The 10,710-nt window shown below is 34.8% G+C and overlaps 1 protein-coding gene across 1 annotated transcript in view; it reads left to right on the forward strand.

Moving 5' to 3' along the window:
• Positions 1-678: 678 nt before the first annotated feature.
• ZDHHC17 (zinc finger, DHHC-type containing 17) overlaps positions 679-10,710 on the forward strand; it is a 64,807-nt gene continuing 54,775 nt past the window's right edge. Inside the window, exons 1-2 of the mRNA XM_005884171.2 lie at positions 679-723; positions 3,825-3,928. Coding sequence (XP_005884233.1) covers positions 679-723; positions 3,825-3,928 — 149 coding nt within the window. The remainder of the gene's footprint in view (positions 724-3,824; positions 3,929-10,710) is intronic.

The raw sequence follows: 10,710 nt of genomic DNA on the forward strand, positions 1-10,710 counted from the left end.
TGTGTGTTTTTTTTTTTTTTTAAGAGCAGCTGAATCCTTTGTTTAGTTTTTTTGTGTGTTTTTTTTTTTTTTAAGAGCAGCTGAATCCTTTGTTTTTAATTAAAGAAATCTAAACACAGGATAAATTACAGTTTAAGAAGGAAATGAATTGAGTGGGGCTTGGAACCTTTTAGCTCTTTGATGTCCTGATATTTGTCCTTGAAACAACTCAGAGGAACTCCATGAACATCTTATTCATCCTCCTCTTTTTACAAATAAGGGGCCTGAATTCTTGTTGGATTGTAGCCTAGATAAGAGAGTGGCAGACATTCAATTCAATAGCCTTATACTCAAGGACTTTTTCTATTACACCAAGCTGTTTCTCATGGAATTAATGCATTTTTAAAAGGTACAATGACCTACATACGTATTTTTAAATTAGTATTTTCTTGCCAGAGCTATCAATTAAATTGCTTCTTGGTTCCTATTAAAGTCAAGGAAAAATTACAGAATTTTAAAGTGTCATTAAATATTTGTATGTTGAATTGTATCTGATATAATAGCAAATTGGTAATTAAAAAAATTGATATTGTCTGTATATTTACAAGATGTACTTATTTACATGAAAATAGTATTTTTATTTTATTTTATGTTTTCAAAGTTTAAAAACCACGGTTGTTATATCTAGGACTAGTGATAATGGTTATCTTGATAGACAGTGTTGGCATTTGTCATATTGATAGGGTACTAGTTCTAGAGATGAACCAGTTTCCAATCTGTGTAAAAGTGAGAAAAATACATTTAAGTTCTTTATAATAATGGAGGGTAATAAGACAGGTAGGAGATTTGCTTCAACGCCATTTCTTCTATTTTTTATGGGAATAACGTTACCTCGCTAGAATTAATCTAGGGATATTTTTAAGCCATCTTTTAAAAAAATCATTTCTTTTACTAAAAAGTAAAAATAATAAAATAAAAACCTTACAGATGGGATAACACAGATACCAGTGTAGGTTTAATATAAAACTATCACTAGAAAAAATAGTGATTTTTGATGCTTTTGGAAGATCGTATTTGGCAATGTCAGTGAGATTAGAGAAACTATAGAGAAACTGAGAATAGGTCTCTGGGGATAAAAATGACCTTAAAGAGCATGAAAACATAGTAGTAAGTAAGCCTTAAGTAGAAATTTACTTTTTGTTTTATGAATGTTATATGCCTGTAAAGCAGTATATTTGTCATTAGTAAAAAAGAATAGCAGTTTGCCCTAAAAGATTTTTCAAATTGAAATAGTTTTTAAAGTTATTAATTTTTGGATGTAATGTCTTTATTTAGGTTTTAACTTATTATTGGAAGGTTTTTGCTTCTACCAGTACTATTTGACCTGTATTTCTTACTTACTTTGTCCTTCCACTCTGGACTGTAAAGTCCTTGAGGACAAGAGGCTGTGTTTGGTGTTTGTAGTGCTTCTCTGAGCCATTGTGGAACCTGGTGCAAATAGAAAAATTAGCAGTATTGATGCTGTCTATATTCAAAATGCTGATGTTAGGGATTTTTTTGCATTTTTTTTTATTTTTAAAAGATAATGCATTAAAATATTTTAAATTGTGATTACTGAGTTTTTTGGCACGCTCTTAAACTTTGCACTGGCCTTAACACTTATTCTGGCCTGAGGTCCCAGTACATTGGAGAGTGCTTTACATATAGTAGGCTCTCAATACATGTCTTTTTGGATATACAGCATTTTTCCATTTTGCTTGTAAACTACTACCAGTTTTTAAAAAATATATTCTGTAGAGGCTGTACTGGTTTACAGTCTCACCAATAGTGCACAAAGGTTCCTTCTTCTCCATATTTTTGTAACACATATTACTTGTTGATTTATTGATAATAACCATTCTGACTGAAGTGAGGTGCTATCTCACTGTGGTATTGGTTTGCATTCTCCTGATAATTAGTGATGTTGAACATCTTTTCATATGTCTTCTGGCCATCTGTGTCTTTCTTTTTTTTAAAAAATATTTTTTTTTATTGATTTCAGAGAGGAAGGGAGAGGTAGAGAAATAGAAACATCAATGATGAGTGAGAATCATTGATCAGCTATACTCCCCCTACTGGGGATTGAGCCTGCAACCAGGCATGTGCCCTAAGAATTGACCATGACTTCCTGGTTCACAGGTCGACACTCAACCACTGAGCAACAGCAGCCAGGGACTAACAGTTTTTATTTTTCTTCAGGTGTGTTTCACTCCTACAGAAGTCAGAATTAAAAGTTTAAAAAATTATTTTCCTGGTGGTAGGGGAGAATAAAAATCAGAACAGAAGATGTAGAAAGAAGGAAGTGTTATTGGTCTAAGAAGTTTCTTTCTTGACTTCACTCCACTGAATATAGAGCATAGAGAAGTTGAGAACTGTAATTCAGTGGAAAAATTAAACAGAAAAGATTTAAAAATATTAAATAGTTAAGTCTTATGAATTGGTTTGTTTCATCAGTTATTCAGAATGTTGCACATACCTAAAATGCTATACCCCTGTCCATGTTCAAATTCAACCAGTTTTATTTTAATGGAGTCCAAGAACAATCTCAAAGAAAAAAAATCACTTAGTAAACTATATGCGTTATGCATGTTGTGAATCTTGGTTTAAGACTTATGTCTATTTTCTTTCATCTGCTAATGTAGATTAATGATTATTACTGTGGCATTTTATTATTAGCTATAACATTTTCATAAGGAACTAATCTGTTGAAACATTCTATACTAAGAAGAATTTGCTTTTGTGAAACTTTTTAATTCTCCTTGAAAATATTCAGATTGACATTCTTCTAAATTTATGGCTCAAACAAACTAATTTTGGAATTTCCCAAACAAATTGAATGGCGATAGTAATTTAAATTAGTAGCCTTTTTCTTTCAATAAAATGCCATTCAATTTGGATTATTAAATATCAGTGGCCAAGAGAGCATGAATTCTTTTAAGGATTTCATTCTTTCCAGATATCTTGTTATGCCGTATCCTTTTATTTACATTTACATTTACATTTGTGTGTGTGTGTGTGTGTGTGAGAGAGAGAGAGAGAGGAAGAGAGAGAGAACAGAATAATAGAAATGTGAATGGGTGATATTAGAATTAAATATGCTCAATTTTTCTGTTTGCATATAAAAAATATAATTGTATCTCAGTGCTACATTATATTGAGGAAGCTGATTATGCATAACAAATTTTGTATTTTAAATAGAAAATTACAATAGCATATAAGCTTTGATGGATATACTAGTAATATTCTACGAAACAGTTGTTTAATTGAATTTTTATATAAAAAGTTACTTAGTTTAGTGGGTTTACATTTTATCAGAGCTGTTCCATTGTTCCTTATGCATCTAATGGTAGATGTTTAATAAGTCCTCAGCATGAATGAGTATAAGATAATATCTGAGAATAGTAGAAGAATAATATCCCTGAGTTTTTATCTTTAGGAACCTAGAGTTTATTTGGCATGTAATGAAGGTTTTAGAGTAAGGTGTTAGGCCTAGGGGTAATGTTAGAATAATAGAAAAACTGGTCTAAGAGAACAAGAGTTGATTTGATGAAGAGATAAGAGAGTTTTATGGAACTAAAGATGAATTTCACTTACTAATTTGTCACTAATTTTTGATCTTGCATCTTTTCTGTTTTGGGAGTGTGTACCAAGGGTTTTTCTCTAAAGATACAGACCTCAGAAAAGATAAAACTTAATAATTTCAATAATGAGCATTCTTCAAATAATGTAAAACAGTAGAGAAATATTGAAATGTTTCCTGTAACTTTTCTCAATTCTTGCCTCTGTGTGATTTTTCTCTTTAACAGGAAATTAAACCCCAAAGCCATTATAACCATGGATATGGTGAACCTCTTGGACGGAAAACTCATATTGATGATTATAGCACATGGGACATAGTCAAGGCTACACAGTAAGTTTCTGTTGTAGTTGTTTTCTTTGATATATATATTTAAAGTGAAATATGAACACATATTTCTTTGTCTTTATTGATAGACAAAGGGATAGTTGGCGAGACATTGTTTTCATATTTTGGTTCTTTAGACATGATTTCCTTTAGTTCTTTGTACAAATTCAAAATAGCTGGTTTAAAATCTTTGTCTAGTAAGTTCAGTGTGTGGCATTCCTCAGGGACAGTTTCTATTACTTGCCACCACCACCCCCACTCCCCCAGTATAAATTATACTTTCTTGTTTCTTTAGAGGTCTTATATATTTTTTAAATTGTTTAAAGTATTACATATGTCTCCTTTTCCCCCCACCGACCCCAGGACCTTCACTTTTAAGCAATGACATAATCTTATCCCATTATGGGAATGGTATGACTAAGAACTTTTTAATCGACACTTGAACCGGTCTCGCCATAATGTAATGTGACAGTTCTGGATATCAGGTTCTTCCAGGGTTTGTTGTTTGTGACATTTCTGAACTATTCTGTAAAGTCTGTATCTTTGTTTTGTGTGGTCACTGAAGTCTCCATTCAGTTCGTGGTCAGGTAAAGATGGGACAGACTTCTTAATTCCTTAGAATCATTAAGTCTTGATCTTTGTCAAGGGATTCTTTGTGCATGTTGGGACACTGAACACTCAGCCAGGCAGCTGACAACTCTGACTTAGCCTTCACTTTCTGTTTATATAGAACCTCAAGGTCAATCAGAGGTGAGAGCTTGGGCTATCAACAGCTAATGTGCATGGCCTTCTAGATTCCCAAGAATATGTCCAAACTTTTTTAAAGCCTCTATGGATATCTTGTTCCTTAGGTCTCGTTTTTAAGCTTTTTGATTTGTCTGTTGTTTGTTCCAACTACTATCCATCATCTCAAACAACTGCAATGTTAAAACATTGACATGCACAACCCCAGGGAGAAGCTTTTAATGAGTTTGAGCGAGATCTAATTGGTAAGTCTTTCAAGTAGACAACCAGACAGGTCAAATAATGACTCCTCTTTGTGAATGAAGCTTTGAAAGAACTCCATCCCTATTCTGCTCACTCCAGTACCATTGCACAATCTTATTTTTTAAGGCAGCTGGGAAGCAGAGGATGGGACCATGATATGTTAAAATACCACCAAGTTCTCTTGTTGCTCCTTGGATTGCTGAAAGCTTTTGTTTCTTTTCAGAATTTTGAAAAAGTTGACTCTTGACAGTTTTTGCCAAATTTTTAGTTACTTTTCTGGAGAGGCAAACTTTGGAAGTCCTTAGGCTACTGATGTCACCCTACTTTCTTGAATGTTATGTATCAAAAAAATCAAAGCACATTGTGCCAATTGTATTTAACAAACAAATTATACTGCTCTACATTCATTTTTCCTTTTGAGACTTGTTTCTTTTGCTATTGCCTTTCCTTTATCATTAATCTCTCTCGCCCTACCTAATGCATCATTTTCATCAGTAAATATATTATAACATCTTTTATTTTAAGAAAAAAACACACAACACACAACTGTTTTTTTTAATCCCTCACATACCTTTGTAACTACCCTATTTCTTGAAAAGTATCTAAGTATGAGGTCTATAATTTCTACCTTTAAAAACATTTATTTAAATTTTGAAGCATTTCAGTCCCATAGAGAAGAATAACTGTCAGATTAAGCAGATGTTAACATTTTGCTATAGTTACTACAGGTTGCTCAGTGTGTTCTTTCCTCTGTCTTTCCCAAGGAAACCTCTCTTGAAGTTGCTGTGAATCATTCTCATGAACATCCTTGTACATTTCTACAAATATTTATAAACAAAATATGCTATTGTAATGTATGCTTAAAATTTATATAAATTGTATTCTACATTACATATCCTTTTGCAGCTTGCTTTTATTAAAAAAACTATATCACTTTTGTGATTTATTATCATCATATATAATAAAAACCTAATATGCTAAGTGTCCAGTTGACTGGTTAGCCGTTCAATCAATCAAAGCGTAATATGCTAATGATATGCTAAGGCCGCTCAACCGCTCGCTATTATGTGCACTGACCACCAGGGGGCAGATGTTCCAACCGGTAGGTTAGCTTGCTGCTGGGGTCTGTATCACTTCTGTGATTTATTATCATCAGATATAATAAAAACCTAATATGCTAAGTGTCCAGTTGACTGGTTAGCCGTTCAATCAATCAAAGCGTAATATGCTAATGATATGCTAAGGCCGCTCAACCGCTCGCTATTATGTGCACTGACCACCAGGGGGCAGATGTTCCAACCGGTAGGTTAGCTTGCTGCTGGGGTCTGGCCGACTGGGACTGAGCGAGACCGGGCCAGACACACCCTGGAGCCCTCCCATGGTTCCTCCCTGGCTGGCCAACCTCTCGCATCTCTCCCTGGCCCTGATCATGCACTGGCGGGATCCCCCGGCCTGGCCTGCACTCTCTCACAATCCGGGACCCCTTGGGGGATGTCGGAGAGCAGGTTTTGGCCCGATCCCGCAGGCCAGGCCGAGGGACTCCATTGGTGCATGAATTCATGCACCTGGCCTCTAGTTGTTAATAAAGACCTAGTTTATTCAGTTTCACTGCTTTATAGTACAGACTGAGTCCCCCCCTTATTTGTGGCTTTGCTTTCTGTAGTTTCAGTTACCCATGATCGACCACTGTCCTAAAATATTAAATGAAAAATTCCCAAAATAAACAATTTACATTTAAATTGTACACTGTTCTGAGCAGTATGATGAAATCTCACACTGTCTCATTGAATCCCACCTAGGGCATGAATCATTCCTTTGTCCAGCATATTTATGAATGTAAGCTACCTGCCTAGTCACTTACTAGTAGTTGCCATCTTGGTTATCAGATTGACTGTCAAGGTGAAAACCGCAGTGCTTGTTTTCAAGTAACCCTTATTTTACTTAAGGATGGCCCCAAAGCACAATTTGGATATGCCAAAATGAAGCCTTAAAGTGCTTCCTTTAAGTAAAAAGGTGAAGTTCTCAATTTAAGTAATTTTATCATCTCATCACAACATGGGTGAGTATAATACAATAAGATATTTTGAGAGCATGAGAGAGAGACCATATTAACATAACATTACAGTATATTATAATTGTTTTATTATTGTTAGTAATCTTTTACTATACTTAATTTATAAATTAAACTTTTATCATAGGTTCCTATGTATAGGAAAAAACATAGTATATGTAGAGTTCAGTATTATTCATAGTTTCAGGCATCCACTAGAGGTCTTGGAATCATCTCCCCAGGGATGAAGGGGGATTACTGTATTGTATCACTCTTTACTAAGGGACACTTAACATTTCTTTTACTTTTTCATTATTACAAACATTGTGTCAGTGAATGTACTTCCACTTGTTTCCCCTGCACATAAACAAGAGTTTTTCTAAGGTAGACACTCAAGTGGAATTTCTGTCTTGTTTAGGATATTCTTTTTCAACACTAGCAGTTGTTGCCAAATTGATTTCCAAAGTGCCTGTGCCAGTTTATACTTCGAAAGAGTTCTTTTTTTACTACATTCTTACTAAATTCTAGTTTTGTCATACTTAATAATTGTCAGTTTGATAGTTGTGAAATGGGTTTTCTCTGTTTTGATGGGCCTTTCTCTGATTACAGGTGGTGTTGAATATCTTCCCTATGTTTATTGACCATTTGAGTTTCTTCCTGTGTGAATTGCCATTTTAAATCCTTTACCCATTTTGAGTTCTTTTATCGTTTTGTAATTTGTAAAAGTTCTTTATGTATTTTGATGGAGTCTGCTTTGAACTTAGTGGGATCTGTGTCCCTTAATGTATACATAAAATATATATATATACCTTCCAAGTGTCCTGTCTGCCGCTCTCCCAGCCTCTTCTCACTCCCAGGTCATGTAGCTTATGATTCAGTACTCCTCTCCAGTGTGTCCAAACTTGCATATTGTTCTGCTGAAACAATGTGCTACAACTTCTCTGGAAACCTGGACTTCCACAAAGGCTCTCTCATCCACGGGTGATTGTCTAAAACAGTGTTTTCCAGAGCTCTCAGACTACAACCCAGATCATGGACCATTTGCAGGGGTCACAGCTGAGATAGAGGTCTTTGTTCCTATTACCCAGTACATGGTTGAGTGAGACTTCTCCCAGATCACTTGATGTATGGTTCTGGATCCCACAGTTCCACAGAGGCACTTTGCCTGTGAATAGTACAGAATTATTGTTGGAGGGGGAACAAAATGATGGAGTCTTATTCTACCATGATGCTGATGTCACTCTGTGGTCCATTTCTAAATACTCTTTTTTCTTCCATTTGTTTAATCTTTTATAGTTCCACATTGTTTTAATCATTTAGTCTTCAGAATGGTCTCAGCTATTCTTGGCCTTTTACTCTCACTAATGAATTTTTAGGGTTCTCCTTAGAAATTTTATGAGATAATTCATTTAGGATTTAAATTAGAATTTCATTGTATTTATAGATCAATTTGGAGGAAATTGGTGTATATATTTTATGTATACATTAAATATGTACTTTAATGTCTTATTAATTTTATTTACATTGAGTGGTGTAATTAAATAGGCTTTCTTATTATTTTAGGTGGTATATGTATAAATGATATAGAAATCTGATCCTAAATTTATTTTTTAGATACTTTGTTTTAATTCTTTAATTATTGATTGATTGATTGCTGAAAAAAGGATAACTTCACAAAGAAACATAATTCTTTTATGGAAGAATTGCAATGTATGCTGCATTTACTAAGTCACAGTCATTACTTTTTCAGCGTTAATCACTAAGCAAATATTTTTTTATCTTTATCTTGTAAATATCCATTTTCTGATGACAATTCTTACGAATTAATCAGACTTTGGCATTTTTGAAATTACAAGAAATGGGTTCACACATGTTAGAAAACTGTATCAAAATTTTTCAGTATGTCCACATGAGAAGGATTTTATAGGTGATGTATTTAAATCTTTCAGAAATTATCCTATATAATAAAGAGATAATATGCTAATTAGACCAAACAGCAGAATGACCCTCCGGACAAAGCCAGGGCTGCGAGGGCCGGCCAAGTCTGGGAGGGGCTGCAAGGGTCGAGCCCCTTGCATGAATTTCTTGCATCGGGCCTCTACTATTATGTAATGATGGAAACATTTCCAAACGTTTTTAAAAAAATATTCTCTTTATAGTTTTTCTGAAATAAAAATAGTTACTTTCTCACTATTCCCTTTGCCTTGAAGGGGAACAGACTAAATATCTTTACCCTTCTTAAGAATATATGGTTGCTAGCATACTACTCACAGTTTTTTGGCATGACTATCCCCCGCCTCACATACAAGGCCAGCAATTTGGAACACTTGTCTTTTTTGTTAAAGGGAAAATGAATGCATACTCACTTTTAATTGTTAGAAAAATAATCAGTGATTTTTTGAATGGTTAAAAAGATTTTTATGGACACTTATTTCATTCAAAATGTGAGGTAGATTCTGCTCTTTAAGGTAATATACCTAGTTCACTGAACTGGGCACATGTAAACAATTTTCTGAAAAAGAACAAGGAATTGAAGAAGGTACCACTGTTGTCTACTATAATTTGTGGAACTCTTGGTCTTTCCTTAGGTTGATTACTTTGTGTGTGTGTGTGTGTGTGTGTGTGTGTGTGTGTGAGTGTACACATGCAATACAGAGCCAGTGAGAAGAAATTATCCTATATAATAAAGAGATAATATGCTAATTAGACCAAACAGCAGAATGACCCTCCGGACAAAGCCAGGGCTGCGAGGGCCGGCCAAGGCTGGGAGGGGCTGCAAGGGTCGAGTCCCTTGCATGAATTTCTTGCATCGGGCCTCTACTATTATGTAATGATGGAAACATTTCCAAACGTTTTTAAAAAAATATTCTCTTTATAGTTTTTCTGAAATAAAAATAGTTACTTTCTCACTATTCCCTTTGCCTTGAAGGGGAACAGACTAAATATCTTTACCCTTCTTAAGAATATATGGTTGCTAGCATACTACTCACAGTTTTTTGGCATGACTATCCCCCGCCTCACATACAAGGCCAGCAATTTGGAACACTTGTCTTTTTTGTTAAAGGGAAAATGAATGCATACTCACTTTTAATTGTTAGAAAAATAATCAGTGATTTTTTGAATGGTTAAAAAGATTTTTATGGACACTTATTTCATTCAAAATGTGAGGTAGATTCTGCTCTTTAAGGTAATATACCTAGTTCACTGAACTGGGCACATGTAAACAATTTTCTGAAAAAGAACAAGGAATTGAAGAAGGTACCACTGTTGTCTACTATAATTTGTGGAACTCTTGGTCTTTCCTTAGGTTGATTACTTTGTGTGTGTGTGTGTGTGTGTGTGTGTGTGTGTGAGTGTACACATGCAATACAGAGCCAGTGAGAATAGCAATGTGAAGTCTGTACCAAATATTAGTAAAGCCTAATTTCTGTATTAGGTAAGATGTGAATATAGGTAGAAATTTTAATATTTGCTTTGAGTGTCCCATTAATGTGCCACTCCTACTGCGACCTCTTCCTATGGGGTGCCTTCCTCATTTTGAAGACCACTCTGATTAAGAAATTACAAATATAGTCATTTAAATATGCTTTTGTGTCTCAGTTCCAAGGACCCAGTATTTTGTTTAGAATAAAGTTGATGGTTCTTGAGGCTTGAGGATGGATTCTTGGTGTTTTATTGTACTACTAGAGGCCCAGCGTGTGAAATCGTGCGAGACCCAGCCCCGCCGCGCTGGCGGGACCCCAGACCCCCC

Source organism: Myotis brandtii, unplaced genomic scaffold (assembly GCF_000412655.1).
Source record: "Myotis brandtii unplaced genomic scaffold, ASM41265v1 scaffold82, whole genome shotgun sequence".
NCBI lineage: Eukaryota > Metazoa > Chordata > Mammalia > Chiroptera > Vespertilionidae > Myotis > Myotis brandtii.